This window comes from Dromiciops gliroides, chromosome 2, assembly GCF_019393635.1.
Source record: "Dromiciops gliroides isolate mDroGli1 chromosome 2, mDroGli1.pri, whole genome shotgun sequence".
Classification (NCBI taxonomy): Eukaryota; Metazoa; Chordata; class Mammalia; order Microbiotheria; family Microbiotheriidae; genus Dromiciops; species Dromiciops gliroides.
Genome location: NC_057862.1, coordinates 37,119,022 through 37,137,982, shown reverse-complemented (window position 1 = coordinate 37,137,982; position 18,961 = coordinate 37,119,022). Strand labels below are relative to the sequence as shown.

The 18,961-nt window shown below is 40.0% G+C and overlaps 1 protein-coding gene across 4 annotated transcripts in view; it reads right to left on the bottom strand.

The window, feature by feature from the left end:
- Nucleotides 1-17,880, bottom strand: part of MORF4L1 (mortality factor 4 like 1) — a 41,166-nt gene extending 23,286 nt beyond the window's left edge. For 2 of the 4 annotated variants that reach the window (XM_043981299.1, XM_043981300.1), the window contains exons 1-4: nt 17,731-17,880; nt 11,961-12,007; nt 6,167-6,234; nt 975-1,091 (exon numbers count right to left, since the gene is read on the bottom strand). In XM_043981299.1, coding sequence (XP_043837234.1) covers nt 975-1,091; nt 6,167-6,234; nt 11,961-12,007; nt 17,731-17,770 — 272 coding nt within the window. In that variant the 5' untranslated portion in view covers nt 17,771-17,880. The remainder of the gene's footprint in view (nt 1-974; nt 1,092-6,166; nt 6,235-11,960; nt 12,008-17,730) is intronic. The other 2 variants (XM_043981302.1, XM_043981301.1) reach the window with 2 other exon arrangements.
- Nucleotides 17,881-18,961: the final 1,081 nt, after the last annotated feature.

The window sequence follows — 18,961 nt, the reverse complement described above, 5'->3', positions numbered from 1 at the left end:
CAAGCAACCTTGTAATTCTAACACTTCTAAGCACAATTCTAAAATCAGAGTTTTAAAACAAATATTTTGCAATTGGTATAAAGTGGTATTTAATGTGTATAAATACATGTATTTTTAAATCTACACCTTCACGATATTTACAGAAGCAATACCCAACGCTATGCAAAACATTAATCCAAAGGTTTAAAATGCCATAATGAAGCACGAGAGTCTACAAACTGATTCTGTTCAAGGTTAAAGGTGATTAGCTTTCTATGATTATTAATAAAGAGCTCAACATGTGGGCCTACAGATGCATTTCTAAAGCAATCTAGACATTATTCAGTCTGTTATTTTCATACAAACAATGGTTATAAAATGTTTTCTGAACATTTTCCCCTCTCAAAAATGCTCAGGGAGTCAGCTTAAATTATTTTTAGCATATACTCTACAGCTAAAACTTACAGAGCTATACCATTCCAGTCATTAGTCCACAACATAAAAATATCCCTCATCATATGTTACCGCAGGCAGGACAATTCCTTCACCGCCTTGTTGCTGCTAAGGTATTTTGTAATGCCATTCGGTCAAGTACACCAACCACCCCCACTTCTAAAAGCTCCTTCCAATCGAGAGTTTCTGAGGTGATATTACAAAGAAAAAAAGGAAAAACAAAAAGCCATTCCCAAATCAAAAAACAGAGTAAGAGGAAAACCCTAGTGAAGGGGTGCAGCCTTTTGGGGTCTCAAAGTTAGTAAGCCTTTTCTCCTGCTGATGGAGCTCCTTTAGTAACACAATTCGCTGTGTCCTCTAAGCAAAGAGGAAGTTTTGGTTGACTAATTCCCCACTTCTTTGACCTCCTATTTAAAATTAACAAAAAGAAAGAAAAAAACACACTTTCTATCTTAAAAAAAAAAAAAAGGAAAAAAGGAGGGAGGGTGTCCCCATAATCCTCAACATGATTGCCTAGAGAAAACTTTAAAACATGCATTTACCTAGCGGTCAGGAAGGGGTGGTGTACTGAGGGAGCTCCTTCAGGAACAGGAAAAAGGGCTACAATATCCTCACGTGTCTTCAAAGTTTTTTCAGAGCGCCTGGGCCTCACAGCACTTCTGATGTAGACAGCATAGTACAAAGTAATCTCAGTAACTATGTGCAGAATTTAGCTTAAGCTTTATTTAGATTTATTTACAAATGGAGTATTTAAATGGCTGAATCAATCATTTCTAATAGGTTCGGAAGACTTTAGATTAGAACAAGTATCTTAGCATAAAGGGTTGGCAGAACTATTGTACTTCTTTAAGAAATTACACATTAATTTGTTTGAAAGGAAATGCAAATTTTTGGTTTGGGGTTTTGTTCTCTTTCTTCTTAAAGAAAACATTCTATCCCCATTTTGATGAATTGGTTCAAGACAACTTATGAATTAAGACATGACTTTCCCACTAATTATTATTTCCATGAACCTTCCAACTACTGATAACTTCCCCATTAGCCCTCCTCAAAATTACATTAAAATATATGAGACAATACTACCAGGATTAATAATTAATAATCTACCAGGATTCTCTTTTAGATAATTTAACAGTTGCTTGCCTCCTTATAACCTGCCAATATGTGATCATGCAGTTTTGACATCAAGAAGCTTTTTAAAAAAATTTTAAGTTATTCTGTTGCCCCTCTCCCAAAGGATTTTTAAAAGCCTTTTACAAAGTATTCATCTTGGCTTACATTATATAATTAATCATTTCTAATGAGTATTTAATATTTCAATTTATACAGGAAGTATAACTGGATAACACTTTCTAACTTAAAATTTTATCAAGTTAATTTAGTAGCTTAAGTAGATGTCACATTGTCCCTCTAATAATTACCATTTTTTTAAATATAAACATCTTTTCTATTTTCAAACTTCAACCAAAAATAAGGTTACTGCTATACTTCCCTTGATTTATTTAAAATTAAATAATCTTGCTATTAGAAAAAAATAATTTCAAAGTCAAATATCCTTTGTTCTGACATCACTACTAGGGAAGCATAGCTGATCACTAATAACTAAAATATGAAAAATAAAGGTTACACATATGGCCTGTGATAAAAATGCCAAGTTGCCAATATATTGCTCAAAGTCCAATTTTCTAAAGTGACGAGTAGCTGACAAATGATTAGTAAATAATGAATAAAACCCAAACCAGTTTTCCTACAGATGGAAGTACAACATTTCTTTGGGGCTAGAATTTTTCAAATCAGTTTTAATTTAGAAATCTCCAGTATGATAACTGGAAGAAAATCTAGGACCAATTTTCTGAAGTTATATATACTCCTATTTCTCTCCTAAGTCACTGGCAGAAAATGGAAAATTATTTCTTTCAGATGCACTGATTTTTTGTTGATGTACATAAAGAAATTTGAGAGATAAATAAAAATTATCTTTAATATCTAAATTTTTTTATTCTTTTTTGAAGAAAAGTTTATATGAGAATGAATTTGTTAAAGGACAAAAGCAATCAAAATTGGCTTTAACTTGCAATCTGTTCAAAATGCTAGAGTATTAACTCCAAACCTGAATATTCCCTTATTGGTTTGGGGAGCAACTAAAACCCTCTAAGTGTTTACTGGGTATGGGAGCAACTAGAATAAAAGCAGCTACTCTTTGCTTTCCTAACTTTAGATAAAACTGCAAACCCAATCAAAATAAACACCTAATCAGGCATGTTTACTTGAAATTATGTCTTGCTGCCCTAATTTTTCTTGGTAGTTTGGACTCGCCTTTCTCACTATGCAATCTTCCCCTAAAGATTCTACAAGACACAGATATGATCTCACTGCCCAGTCTCTAATCTCCTCCATGTGGCTTTGGGTTGTACAACACTTACAACAGACTGTATTTTGTGTATCTAGCATGTGCCAAGTGCTCACAAAGAATACAGAGCTTCCTGGATGATTACTCCTAGGAGAAGAATCAGCACCAAAAGTGAGTTTGGTGCTGACAACCTTCACAAATACATCTGATTACCACCGTCTCCAAGTTTATGCCAGGAAGCTAAGAATCTGTAAACATTTTCTTATGTTCACACCTCTAAGGAGACAGAAGGTCTAACTACTTAAACAATTAACCTTATAAGGTGTAGAAAGTAAATCAAAATCATGAATTTATTACTCATTCTTCCTTGGTTTCCTTTACACATTTTTAAGCACAAAGTAATTTTGTTTTTCTGGAGGGAGTCTCAACCTCATTTCAAGTTCATGTTGATCTGAAGCATTCTTGACTATCTGAATGCTGATGGGCTGTAACTAGAAAACTAGAAGTCTGGAAAAAGAATAACATCTACATATCAACAGTTAATTTTCAAATAAGGAAAAGACAATCTACTAGAAAACCATGTACCATATGAGACAATATACCAGGACTTACAGGATAAACAATTAACAAATGGATTCTGCCAGATCATGAAATAAATGAATCATATGTTTAACTGACACAGAAACCTTATTTCTAAGAGGCCAAAAAACTGGAGCTCCTAGTTATTTCCCAAAATATTAAATATGAAGGTTCAGTTTTGCTGGCTGGACTTTATTTTCAATGGATTAAATTAGTAAAAATTACTATTAGGCAACAATTAATTACATACAAATCAGCTGCAAAACCTATGCTAATGAAGGGAGGCTCCACACCAGAATTCACCATACTGATGAAATTAAAGGTGTAGGCAAAAAAACCCAAACAAACCAAAACTACATATTTTAACACCAATTAAAGAAACACTAATCAAAGAAATAAGCAGGCATTTAATTAGATCCTCAGACATCTCAAATAGTACCCACAAGCTAATATAAAAACATGTACAATAGTAGTATTGTCTATTCGAATGATGAAAATATTACTTTGGGACTGGCTTCACAAAGAGAAGAAAGAAAAGTTAGCCTAATCAATGTTATCAATCTGAATATAAGCTAACATGCTCAAAAACCTAGTACTTAGCAAGTTCAAAGAAAATAGCAGCATGATCCAGAAAGGTGCTAAACCTAACCCCTAAAAGAAGCAAGAGAGGTAGCTGCTGACGGGAAAGCCATTTTGAGAAAGACATGTGGGTGGAAACCAACAAAGATTACAAAGCACAAGCCTAGAATTTAGGTGGCAACGTAATTGGCTCCCAGGTCACACCCAGGAAACCTTTTTTAGACTACAGACAACAATCACACATTCTTAAAACTAAAATCCCCTTTTCTCTACCTATGACATTAATAGAAGTTACTAAGCCTATAACATGTACCTTCAGGAGCTCCAAAAAAATTGCTAAAGGGATAGAAGCGAAATTGTTTGCCAAATGATTACTGCGCTAAGGTAATAATTCTACCACCTCTCCCCAAACAAACCTGTTTGGCCCAGGCAACACCAGAGGATAAAGAAACATAAAACCAAAAGGTAGAAAAGCAAAACACTTTGTGCCTGGGAAACACTGCCACTACCAGCCTGTCTGCACCCCACTTATCAGAGCCTTCCTAGCTACAATATGCATCTAAACAAGGCCAAGCGTCTACATCAAGAAGCCCACAGGCCAGACAGATTCATAAGCAAACAAATAATTGTTTACGTAAGTGGAACCCAGACTGACAGACTACAAAAGCATGATGCTGATCCCAAGAAACACCAGGAAATGGAATGTGAAAAGCCTGATAAGAGCTACCAACACTACAGAAAAACAACTCAAAACAAATTCCTTGCTGAAGGACAAAACCCTGCTGGTGAAATTAAAGTTAACCAATCTTATTCCACATGAAGAAGGAAATTACAGGGGGCTCCACCATCTTGGAGGGTTAAAAATTACATCTGGATGATCCTGGAACCTGGTGAGAAAAGTCCAAAATTACTGAGAAGGTCTTTGACTCAGAGATCTGTGGGCAGGTGCATTCATCATGACCCTGAAGGTCAACACAGCAAACCAATTCTCAAGATGAGAAACAGCCCTGGGTGACTCAGATTCCACACCTGATCTAGAAATGCCTTGTGCAAAAAAGTGCCAAATTTGAAATCATGTTCTGAAAATGTCTGATAGTAGCATTACATATTTGGGCTGATCTAATCTTTTTTTTATATTTTGGTCACCCCCGTGAAAAACAATTGCCTTTTTCATAACACAAAAAAAAATTCACATTAGGGTTTCAAACTACAGGAAATGAACGACATATAGCAAACTGTCTCTGGGGGCAGCACATATCTACACTAGTCAGCAAAACCTATACCTACACAGAAACAGATGCAAGGCCAAACTGAAAGCTGTTTTTTCCATTTTAGCTGCCTTGTCAATACAGGGTTGTTATCCCAACATGGCACAGGATTTTCAATAGTCCGGAAAAAGGCAACTGTAGCCTATGTCTGGCACAAAGTGGAAACGCTCACCTATAGCCACTGAGAATTCTGATACACTGTGGAGTACCTGTGTACCAGCATGGCAGCCAAAAAGCTAAAACTGGAACTTGGGTTTCCAAATCAGCAGAGGAGCACTCTGCACAAGGATAAGAAGGTTATCTTGTTACGAGCCCATGCTTTCATATTCACCCTAGTCACATGCAGTCTACTTCTTAGAAGACTAAAATCTGACAGAGAACAGCACAGGCTGGGCTCCCTATTACTAAATCACATCACCAAAGATCACTCTATACACAGACAGACAAACACACTTATTCCCAAATCAAGCAACTCTTTCTTTCTTTTTTTTTTTTTTTTGGTTAGGCAATTGGGGTTAAGTGACTTGCCCAGGGTCACACAGCTAGTAAGTGTTAAGTGTCTGAGGCCGGATTTGAACTCAGGTCCTCCTGAATCCAGGGCCGGTGCTCTATCCACTGCGCCACCTAGCTGCCCCAACTCTTTCTTAATAAGTAAACTGGTGCCAATCAAGAAACCCAAGGTCTTAGTTTAGTTAACATTTAATTCCTGCTCCAAAGAATTAAGCATATTCTAAATAAATGAAATGGTTAAAAGGACCTTATTTGCTTTCTATTAAGTTCTTCCACCACATTATAGTTTACCTCTGGAGTATAAAATACTGTAGCTTAAAATCACTCATAAAAACATCAAGCTTCTAGAAACTCAAGCTTGTGCCAGTTCATGACCCAAACTCTTCCGTGACTTTACTCTGGTTTTAAAAAATAAAAAAAGACTTGTGTGCAGAGCTCCAATACTCACTTTTTATTCCAACCACTGTAATGTATAAAGTATTTCACTTGCTTGTCCTTTATGGCAACCTTTACACACTGAAACAAAGAAGAAAACAATTGACTCAGAAACGTCACTTTTAAAAAGTCTAAATTATTAATGCAGAAATATGTTTAATGTGTTTGTACATATATAACCTAGATCAGATTGCTTTCTATCTTGGGGAGGGGGAAGGGAGAAAAATTTGGAACTAAAAACCTTATGAAAACAAATGTTGAAAACTTTCTTTATATGTAACTGGAAAATAATTAAATACTTTTATGATAATAAAATAAAATTAAAATTCTAAATTATTGGTCAGCTTAAAGATTTTTAAAATATGGACAAAAATGACAAAACAACATCCAGTGAAATTTAACTGCAGCAGTGAGAAATCAGTTATTTAAAATAATGTAATGAAAGAAAAAGTCAAAATTATTTTAACATTATTAACCAGAAGAAAAAAAAACATGCTGATTTCCTAAAACACCACGCTCACTTTTAAACGAATGATGCTTAACTGGGAATTAAAGTGTAATATTAAACATATAATTTAAAAGAAAACATTCTGTCAAGACAGAAGTAGTCAACAAAATTAGAATGACTAGGAAAAAGATTTATCCAAAAAAGTCTGGTTTTTAAATAACTAGTTCTATGCCCAAAAGAAGTTATCACTGCAGAAATATTAAGAGTTAACAGCAAGAGTAGTGCTAAAAAAAGCATAGGGCAGTTAAGCAGGCAAATACGAGGGCAAGTAACAGGGACGGAAATGGTAAGGAAGTCAAGAATGACAACAATATTTTAAGAATTAAAATTGCCACACCACTGTGTTCTCAGAGAACAAATTCAGATGTCTGGAAACCAGGAGTGGTTCATTTAGATAAAGAGGCAATAAAAACTAAGTGGCCAAAGGGAAACAAGGGCAGCAGAGGCAACAGCACACAATTTTAGACTGGCATTTCTTTCCCATTAAAATCAAGAAAAAAGGAGTTTTCAAAACATTTAACGTTCATTAAGTAAATGTCTCTTTTTAGTAAAGATTACAAAACCTTTCAAACCTACAAACTTAAAAAATTTACTAATCAGATAAGTTTGGGGGTTTTCTCCCTTATTTTAATGGTCTATTTGGGGGTAACAGAAAAAAAAACTTAACTACCCATAGCTTCACTGAAAACAAGTTTCATCTGCAATTTATAACTGTCTAGGATATCTCAGCCAGCAACACATACTACTAACTCAAGCTGATAGTGTGCCCAAAGTCTTAAGCTATTGAAGCTTCAAAAAAGCTCAAAACTTTACTAAGACTTTGAAGACACCTTTGACTATTCCCTAGTCTAAAATGTTTTAAAGTTGTTTTTAAAAAGGCTACCAGTTATTTCCAAATGACTTAAAATAGTCAGCAATCAAATTTTGAGTTTTGCAAAAGCTGGTGGGTACTTTTTATTTACAATTTCACCAACTGTAGTAGATTTTTAAAAATACATCTTTAATGTTGGTAGTCCTATTGCAGAAACAAGTTCTCATCCTGACAATGCTTCTGTCACATTCAGATAAAGAACTTTTTCAAAAAATGATAGATCCAGCTGTTCAGATAGTCATTTAAAAGATATTCCAATTAAAGGACTGTAGTTTGAAAATTTAGCATTTTGGGGGCAGCTAGGTGGCACAGTGGATAAAGCACTGGCCCTGGATTCAGGAGTTCCTGAGTTCAAATCCAGCCTCAGACACTTGACACTTACTGGCTGTGTGGGATTACTTAACCCCCATTGCCCCGCAAAAAAAAAAAAATTAAATAAAAATAAATAAATAAATGTCTTTTTGAAAAAAAAAAATTTAGCATTTTGCTGCCATAGTTAAAAATTCCACAATTCAGTATTAAACTGACAAAATAACATTAAAGGAATCAATAGGACTCATATGTATTTATCAACTTTACAGGTCTCATTAAGACATATCTATGCCTTACAACATATTTAAAAACACTTAGAATATCTGAAGCTCTTGATATTTTGAATGCAACAATTTTAGAAATCTAAGGGTGCATACAAGTTATACACTTATATACTAAACAGTGAGTTTGGATGTTTTCATGTGAAACTCTTCTGTAAATTAGTCTCATTACTTCAGCCACACTATGTATATGACAATTTATGAACATAGAAAGAAGTTATTTTTACTCACATAATAACAAATGAATTAACATGGCATATGCTGTCTGTAGCCAAACACTGTATCAACCCATACATCTTTAAAAGGCAAACTCATAATACGCCTGTTAAAAATCAAGGCCACTTTGAACATCTGTACTAATCGAGAGAAGCAGTAGCATAAAACCCAACATTCCTTTCTACTTCGATCGGGAATACCCTGTGTTTTAAAGGGGGTGGTGCTGAGAAGGAAGAGAAATAGAGGGCGTTTCCCTTTCTCTGCCAAAATACTAAGAGATTATTTTTAAACTTTATTTAAACCGGGAGGCTTTCTAACTGCCTATTCTCATACTTCCTTGAACTGGGCTCCCCCGCCCCCCACCTCTCCATTCCCACCCTACTTCAGTCAGTGAGCAGGGCAGTTGCTCCTTAAGCTCTCGGCACTGCAGGCATCTGGTCCACCTTCAAGATCCTAAACTCTAAAATGCTCCTCCTGAATAGAAGCTCACCTTCCTCTCTCCTCTCTCTCTGGCCTCCTCACTAACTCCAGCCCTAATTGCTCTTAAGCATAGCCAACAGTGCAATTATTTCCTATCATCCCAGATTTATCTCATTCAATTACACTTCACAGATGCAACCTTCCAACCAAGTCAAACACACTCACTTTGACCTTGTCCTAACCCAAGCCTCTCGATTCTCCTGCCTTTATTCCGCACCATTCCTCATACCTAGAATGTACTCACACTACCCCTCATCTCTGCCTACCTCCACTCTTTCCTGGACTCCAGACCCCAAAAGAAAGCTAGCAAGCATCTCTTTGTCTCTCTCTTTCCACCAACCTTTCCCCCCCTTCCCCCTCCTCAATTTTCTCATAGCCCTTTACATGGACTTTTCTTTTGTAATTATTATTCTCCCTTTCATCAGTTATTTGTGAGCATGATCTTTTTCTCCCTCTCATTGAGAGAGAGGGTACATGTCTCTTCAGGACGGTTTATGTTAGTAAACAATAAAGCTTAGACTTGGTAACCAAGGACACCATCACCTTAGAAAATAAGCTCATTTGCAAAACACCCAGAAAAAGAATGTAGGATTTTTGGTAGGCTCACCTCGCTACACTGCAAAAGGCAATGGAAAGTGAGGGTGCAGAAAGCTCAGCATGATACCAAACTGAACCCAACGATTCCAAAGGCACTAAGGCAATAAGAGGGAAGTGGGGCAGGCCCTCAAGTGTTTTCACATGACTTCTCAGGTAAATGATGGCAGAAACAACACATTAAGATTCCAGTACTAAAGTTACTATAGGAAGAAGTTGGAGCCTAAGAAGACCAGACCAAATACAGAAAAAATGCTCGAGCCAAATAATTCTGAATTTGAGAAGTTTCAAGGTAACTAGAGAAGAATGAAAAAAGATAGGAGGGGAGGATCCCCAAATCGCTAACATTATTACACCAAAAACACAAGCAACCCCAGCCTTTACTCATCTATGAAATGTTTATAAGAATGGCCTATACATGTATTAAGGATATCCTTGATGAAAATATGGGAAACTTTTATAATGAGTACAGCAGATTACAGTCATGGGATGGGAAGACCACAAAGCTCTCTTCCTATCCACTTGTGACCAATCTGACAGTGCAAAAGGGTCTTAAAAACCTCTCACCAGGGCAGCTAAGTGGCACAATGGATAGAGCACCAGCCCTCGAGTCAGGAGGACCTGAATTCAAATCCAACCTCAGACACTTGACTAGTTGTGTGACACTTGGCAAGTCACTTAACTCTGGTCGCCCTCCCCCCCCAAAAAAAGGGGGGAAAAACCTCCCACCAATAAGGTCTCTACCACAAATGTAAGGATCACGCATGGATTTGTAGAAAGGATGTATACACAATGACTTTTGTTAAAAAATCCAGAGCATAAACATTAAGTGAAGCATAAAATGGGAAGCAACATGTTCACCTGCAGTATCAACTCCTGTGTAATGTGGCCCTAGGGGTGGTGAGCTCTCAGTCTGCTGACGCCCCTGTACTAGATGGCCCAGGAAGAAGGTCTGACTTCTCGAAATACAAAGCCATTCAAAAGAACTGGCCTCAGCCATCTACAGAGAAAAAACCAAATGGATGCAAAATGCCCATTGCCCGTATACTGACATAGTGTTGATGTTCCATCAAGTTAGCTAATGTACATCCTGAATAAGCACTGCAGATGGGCAACAATCCAGGAAAATGCATAGCACTTCTAATGAGCCCCACGTACCAAAGATCAGCCTATCCACACTACATTCTCCTGTCAATGTTACACAGGCATAAATCACACAACAGCACAATCCCAGAAGAATCATAACTGCAGATGACCCAAAAGGCAATGAAGAAAGAATGTGGTGGGTATAACTGGGCTGTGAGATAACCTACCAATGATGATTTGCATATGAGAAGTGGTTCAAAAGATACTATCAAGGACATTTGTGACTCAAAAGACAGGTCAATCATGTTTCAAGAGCAAGATATAATATATGGACAGTCCAAGGGTAGCACTGTTTTCCATGAGAGAGAAAAATATCTAGGGGAAGACTTCAAAATCAGGTCCACTTCCCTCTTTTGGTAAATCCTCAGAGAAGCTATATTGAAGCACAAGGACAAAATTCACACAGGATGAAAAGTCATGAATGGTTTGCAATCTGCACTGTTGAAGGGAATAAATATACCGATGAGATTCACAGGGGGCAGATAGGTGGTGCAGTAGATAGAGCACCCAACCTGGATTCAGAAGGACCTGAGTTCAAATCTGGCCTCAGACACTTGACACCTACTAGCTGTGTGACCCTGGGAAAGTCATTTAATCCCCACTGCCCCCCCAAAAAAAAAACCAGATGAGATTCACTCAAGTTTACTAGTTAAACTAGTTCATTTCTACTGGGCTTAAAGTATCAGCTGAAAGAAAGGGAAAACAGATCTGAAATTGGAAATTAGGCAAAGATAGTTCACAAAATGGGTAAGATTCACATGTAAGATCAAAAGTTAAACACACCGCCTTTACATCTAGCCTGGTATAATGAATGGTTACCTAACATGTTTGAATAATAACATGATCTTATGTAGTTATGTACCCAGACTTATAACCTGAAAAATAAAGCACAAAAGATGGCAGCTTCCTCTCAAAAAACAGTTCCTGTGCTTCTTCTACACACAAAAAATCCATTCTGCTGTCTCTACCTTATAACACCAATAGTTCTAATGCTGCTCCTTCAATAGTCTGGCAGGGACAATGGTTAATAAGCATCCACACACTGGAAGGAAAGAACTTATTTAATGTATAGAAACATGGGGGAGGGGCAGCTAGGTGATGCAGTGGATAGAGCACCGGCCCTGGATTCAGGAGGATCTGAGTTCAAATCCAGCCTCAGACACTTGATACTTACTAGCTGTGTGACCCTGGGCAAGTCACTTAACCCTCATTGCCCTGCCAAAAAAAAGAAAGAAAGAAAAGAAAAGAAAAGAAAAGAAACATGGGGGAAAAAAGGATAAAAAAGCAAGTATCCTACCAAAGAAAGAAGTAAAAAGAGAATTCTAAAGAAAAAGCACATGTAAGAAAAACTATCAGAATTAACTCTCAGGAACCTGGTTAAAGAAAAGAGGTTTCATACCTTTGCTTCATAAAGGAGTGGTCCATGAAAACACAACACTCGTTCACCTGGAAAATATTTCAAAGTATTTAATTAATCCTTAATTGTATAGGTTCGAGATAAAGATCAATGAAATAAAATAACTACCCATTCTATGTGCTATACCCCAGCAAAATCATAATCCTAAGAGGGGCTAAGGGGAATATCAACATTTTGGGTCAAATTTCAAACATATCTACAAATGAGCTGTTACAGAAACCTGAGATACACAACAGTCAACAAAATAAAAAAGGGGGGAGGGAGTTTTTACAATTTATATACCTTGAAATATGTTATATAATTTGTTGCATGAGTAAAAAACCATATCCTCCCTGTGCATATCACCTGAATGTGAAACGTCTTTCTTCTAAGGGTCCTTCAACTTAGAATTTCATTTTTGCTTTTTTTGCATGTCATATTTTTTGAGGGTGCATCATTCCATATGATTTCAGATCTCAGGATTTAAAAAGCTAAATAGTGTAGAAAAGACTAGATGAGACCTGAAAGCCCGAAGTCAGCTGGAGATTAGAGGTGAATCTTACATTTCTTTTTTTTTTTTTGGTGAGGCAATTGGTGTTAAGTGACTTGCCCAGGGTCACACAGCTAGTAAGTGTCAAATGTCTGAGACCAGATTTGAACTCAGGTACTCCTGACTCCAGGGCCAGTGCTCTATCCACTGCACCACCTAGCTGACCCCGGTCTGTGCACCTTTAGTACCTTGTTCCTAAATTCCCTGGTAGGTTAACCTAGTGTTCAATGACCAATAAGCCCAGCTGATCAAGTTTCAAAGTTTATACTGGTTCAAAGAATCCTAGTGGTTCAAATTGGCAAGCTATTCCTAAATCAAAAAGGGGTTTAAAAATACAATTGTTTTGGCAAAGCTAGGTGGCAGAGCTGCCCTGAAATCAGGAGGGCCTGAGTTCAAATCCAGCATCACACACTTACTAGCTGTGTGACCCTGGGCAAGCCACTTAACCCAAATAGACTCAAAAAAACCAAAAAAACCAAAAACAAACCACCGAAAATACATTAGTTTTCACCATTTTTTAGTAGCTTCTGATTTTAAAAGGCTTTCAAAAGCCAATCACAATTTTACACAAAGAAGCAATAGTTAAGTGAGAAATACACAAACTGGACCATTGTCCACTATGTAAAAATAGAGGTATTTTAAAAAATGAATCACTGAGGGGACAGCTAGGTGGCACAGTGAATACACTTATTAGCTGTGTGACCCTGGGCAAGTCACTTAACCCTCATTGCCCCTCCCAAAAAAAAGAATTACTGAGACTCCTCAAAAAATGTTTATTTACATAACTCTTAATATGCACACATGTCACTAGCTTGACCTTTTAGAAAAGAGATTCTTAAACTGGAATCCAAGGATCCCAGCTCCCAAAGTGTATGAATAGATTTCAGGTGGTCTATGAACTTGGATGGGGAAAAAAAATTCCATCTTTATTTCCCCCTTCACCTTGGTTTCCTTTGTGATCCTATGTATTGCATTTTATGCATTTAAAAATATTATTCTGAGAAGCAGTCCAGTCTTCACTAGACTGGCAAAGGGATCATGATTCAAAAAAGGTGAAGAATCCATGTTTTAGAGCACAATGTTCAGTTAAAAATTCACAGTACTATTAGGATTGGTTTCATTACAGCACTGCTGTTTTTCAGTCGTTTCAGTCTTTGTGACATCTTTTGGGTTTTCTTGGCAGAGATATTGGAGTGGTCTGCCATTTCCTTCTCCAGCTTATTTTACAGATAAGGAAATTGAGGCTAACAGGCTTAAGTGACACATCCACAGTCACATAGCTAGTATGTGTCTGAGGCAGGATTTGAACCCAGTTCCTCCTGACTCCAGGTCTGGCACTCTATCCACTGTAACACAGAGCTGTCCTTATAGCACTAATTCCAGATATGGTATTGGGCTCAACTGTTCTTCTCTCTGAAATGTTCTTCACTGCAATGAAGCATAAAGTATTGAAGACCATTTACCAAAAACTATTTGTCAAGTCCAAGAGTACTGAATTTCTACACAGTAGATCCCAGATTCATAAATTCAGAGTGACAAAAGAATGTGAGGGTTAATTTATCCAGTCTTCTAATTTTACAAATAAGGAAACTAAGGCCCAGAGAAACCAACCAATTTGTGCAAAAATCACACAGGTTATAAGTGGTAGATTAAGGACTGAAACCTGATCCTCACACTCATTAGGGTAGTAAACGTGTCTCAGAAGAAACTGTTCTGCTGAACCTTTCCTAGTCTCCTCATACTGAGAATGTCACCCTCACTTGTGTTTTATCCTGTGCTCCATTTGCGAATCAATGGAATAAATTACCTATGTAATTTTCTTTCAGGCATATAATTTAATGGTTTTATATTGTAATTAGAAAATTTACTAACATTCTGAATGCTATGCATTTGCCTTTTGCTTTTCCCAAGTCAGTATGAAATGCATGGTACCAAAGGCAGGATCCTAACATTTTTTTAAAATGGAAGATACCTTTGAGATCAAATAATATGATGATCTTCTATGTTATTACCAATTCTAAGGAGGATACAAACTTTTATTTTATTTTAAACAATTAGCAAAATTCAGAACTCCCCAGCTTTAGCAAACTGATTTTGGTAGTCATATATTATCCATGCACAATTGTTATTTAAGATCGACAGTAAAAGATCCTACTCTCCCCTCAAGATATTCTTACAAATTATCTCACTGTAAATTAATCATGCTTTCTCAAAAGAAATGGCTGAGATTTAATTTATGACAAGAGCTTGCAATTTAAAATGATAACAAATCTAAACCATTCTGCCTAGGTTTCAAAACCTTCTGCATTATGGTGCAGATGCCTAGGTTCAAATACTAATGTAATGACAGTACATAAATCCTACAATTCAATTCAAAATATTTAATTCAAATTAATACGCATTCAATTTAATACCTATATCCTACAATTCAATTAAAAAATGTTGAGTTGAATCCAAAATTCTTAATATGTAAATCCAATACTGCATTAAGACTTACTCAACAGATGGGGAAGCTAGGTGGCGCAGTGGATAGAGCACCAGCCCTGGAGTCAGGAAGACCTGAGTTCAAATTCAGCCTCAGACACTTAACACTTACTAGCTGTGTGACCCTGGGCAAGTCACTTAACCCCAATTGCCTCACATACACACACACACACAAAAAGACTTACTCAACTCACCACCCATATGTACACTCATGTACATCATGTACACTAATCAGACTAGTACTGTCAGCACACAAAGTAGAAGCATTTTGGTCAATGAAGACTGTGAATACTGAATCCCTCATTTATTAGCTGTGTAGCCATAGGCTAGTCACTTCCCCTCTCCAAGTGTGTGATTTCACTGATTTAAGGAAATAGCAATGATCATGGAGTCTTGGCAAGTCGATTAACCCCAACTGCCTTAAAACATCCAGGGCCATCTCCAGTCATACTGATGTATATCTTGCCACTGAACCTAGATGGCTCTGGAGGAGAGAGTGAGGTTGGTAGTCTTGCCTAGCCCTCCCTCACTTCAATCCAATTCAGTATAACTCATGGCATCACCCTGATGTCACGGTCCTATTCTAGAATGAAGAACAAACGAGTCTAAAAGAACAGAGATATACTAATCATTAGGAACTAGGGATTCAAATACAAAAATGACACAATGAAACTTTCAAGAAGCTTCAGTTCTAATGAATGTAATACAAAGAATCTCTCTCACTAAGACAGCCCAGAGAAGGCTGCCCTCCCTGACACAGATGAAGTTCTGCCTCTAACACAAACTATCTAATTGACTCTGAGAAAGTCACTTAACCTCTCAGTGTTCTAGGCAACACCCTGAAACTAGAAGTTTCAGAGACAACACAGACCTACAACTGGTGGTGGGAGTTTCCTTCCTTAACTCTGCAACCCCAATACCAATAAAATTCTAAGTCAACACCTCATTCCTCACTCATCTAACTCATAGGGTTGCGGTAAAGAAAAAAACAGCAATGGTTTAAGTTTAAAGAATATGTAAAAGTCAGCTAGCTGTTAATGCCTACTGTCAATCCCTCATCCTCCATAGAACCTTCCTTTCCTGGCCACTCTCAGCCTCACCTCCAACTTCTAGTGTCCGTGCAGCACTTATCATGCAAGCTAAGTGTTATCTTTTTTTTTTCCAAAGACCTCCCTTACTTCTTTTACTGCCTACCTAGAGATCAAAGGCACTGGAATGAACATACTAGTATATTCTCAAATGTTTACTGAGAAAGGAAAAGTTCCTTAAGATAACATATAAAAATAAATTCTGCTATGGAAATAAAGTTGTCTGCGATCAAATACTACACTAAAGTAATTAATCGGTTACGGATGGTAACATAAAAGATAACGTATATGTAACAGTCTAATATTTTTTCCAGCTGAGGTGTACAAAAAAAGGTAAAATTATGTGCTGATTTGGACGGCTTATATTTTAGAGAATAAACACATTTCCAAAGTTTTACATTCAAAAATACCGTATTGAAAATGCAACCCTGCATAGTCAAAGCCAAGCAGCCATTTTAACGGGAGGCCCGGTGCCAGTCTTTCTCTCCATCAGGGCACACCGAAGCCTGCGGAAAAGGCCGGTTTTAAAAATGCTGCATCAGCCCTGACAATTCCTCCGCCGCCGCCATCAGGCTCAAGGTGTGTCTCCGGCAGCCATGTTACAAAGCAGCCCCACAGCCCGAGGCCTGGGAAGAAAGCGCAGGCAGCTTTGCGGAGGCCTCTCATCCCCACGGGGCCAGGAGAGGAGAACGGCGGGGGCCAAGGCGGACCTCTCCTTAGGGCCGAAAGATGCTCCGATCGTCGCTCCTCCCCGGCCGAGCCCATCCCCCTCCCCCTCCCCCACACAGTTTCTGCACGGCTCCAGGGCTCCCCTCCCCCTCCAAACCCATCCCGACGGTCCCTTTCCTTCCCCGTTTTCTTCCCAGGGGAGAGAGAGGGGAACGCAGGAGGGGGCGCCCCCGCCGGCTCGATGCTACCCGGTCAAAGACCCTCCCCTAGCCCACCCGGGAGGCCTGGGTGGGTCTCAAGTTTCCTCACCTGTCCAGTGAGGGAGCTGGCCGGGGCAACCTCTCGGGGCCCTCCAAACCCTACATCCCCCCACTCTGTGCCCTCGGATGGCGACAAGGCCAAGAACCCCAGGATGGCTCCGGGGGAGGCCAAGGCACAGGGGACGGGCGGCGTGTAGCTGCCCCTCTTTGGGCCTCAGTTTCCCTCTCTGTAGAAATGAGGGGCCTGGCCGGGCCCGGGGGTTCTCGAGCGCGGCCGCCTGGCGAAGCCCGGGGACCCCCGCCAGAATCAGCTCGGAAACAACGGGAGGAAATGCCGGGCTCCGGCTAGAGGTCAAGGCCACAAGGCGAGCGGCGGCGGCGACAAAGAGCAACAATAACGCCCGCACGGCGCCGCGGAGCGCGGGGACACAAACAAAGACAGGAGGCCGGCCCTGCCCGGGAGCTCCCGGCCCAACGGGAAAACAAAGCGACGCCCCCTTTCTCCACCAAGTTCACGGCCTCCGGGGGGACCCCTCCCCCCGGCCGGGCCTCGGCTTTCTCCGATGCAAAAAGGCCCCAAGCCCGTTCGGCCGCGGTCTCCTGGGCCTCAGCTTCCTCCGCGACAATTCTGGGGAGCAGCGGGGTGAAGCCGGGGCCTCCTCGGGCCCTCCCCCCCGCCTCCCCCGCCCCCACGGGGCCCTCGGCCCGCGGCCCGCACTCACCCTCCTGGAATTTGGGCTTCGGGTCCTGCTTCGGCGCCATTTATGAACCACTCTCCGCCTCCGCCTCCTGCTTCTCCGCCTCCTCCCTCCGTCGTCGTAGTCGTCGCCGTCGCCGCCGCCGCCGCCCCGCACCCCACCCAGCCGCGCGTCACGCCCGGCGCCGCCCCCGGCCCGATTCGCCGGACGTCCGCGGGCCGCACCGCGCAAAGAGCCACGCGCGCCCCCTCCACTGAGGACTGCAATGCGTGCGCGCGCGCGCGTTCCGGCGCACGCGCAGTGCCGCCCCCGGGCAGCCCCGGGGCATGCTGGGACGGCCCTGGCTTGTTTTTCACCCCCCACCCCCAACTGGGTCACTTAGTCAAGGCGAGGCAAAGAGCACTTAGCGGGTGCCCAGTATGTGCCACGAGCAGGGCAGTTTTCTGCCCCTGACCTCAAGGAGCTCACGCACTGATGGAGGAGATCATTTGCCGTTCATTTTTTTTTTTTTAATTCTCCCCCCCCCCATCCCTTCCCCCACCCATTAAGAAGGCAAATTGACCCATTATCCAGAAGTGCAAAACTTGTGTCCTCATTAGCAGAAGGAGATAACGAGATAACTTTCTAACCACAGACCAGCCAAAGACTGGGTGGCCTGAAGACAAGCTCGGAGTCGAGGCATCTTTATTAATCACCTACTGTGTACCAGACTCCGTGCTGGGGAAATCACCCCCTCTCAGCCCAATGGGGGAGAAAATACAGACAGCTATGTCTGAGCAGGATAATGGCAAAGTCGATGAGCATTTATTAATCGCTTGCTGTATGTCAGGCCCTGTGCTTAGGGCTGGGGATCCAAAGAAAGGTTAAAAAAAAAAAACAGTCCCTACTCATAAGGAGCTCATAGTCTATTATGGGAAATAACATATATAACTAGGACTAGGGGAGGGGAAGCATTGCCTTTCTTTGCATCTCCAAGGCTTAGCATAGTGCTTGGCACATAGTAGGTACTTAATGCTAGGTGACTTGAGATGAATGTACAATATATTTTTTTTCTTTTTTTTCTTTTTTTTTTTTTTGCAGGGCAATGGGGGTTAAGTGACTTGCCCAGGGTCACACAGCTAGTAAGTGTCAAGTGTCTGAGGCCGGATTTGAACTCAGGTACTCCTGAATCCAGGGCCGGTGCTTTATTCACTGCGCCACCTAGCCGCCCCCACAATATATTTTTAAAGTAGATATAAGGTAATCTCAAAGAGAA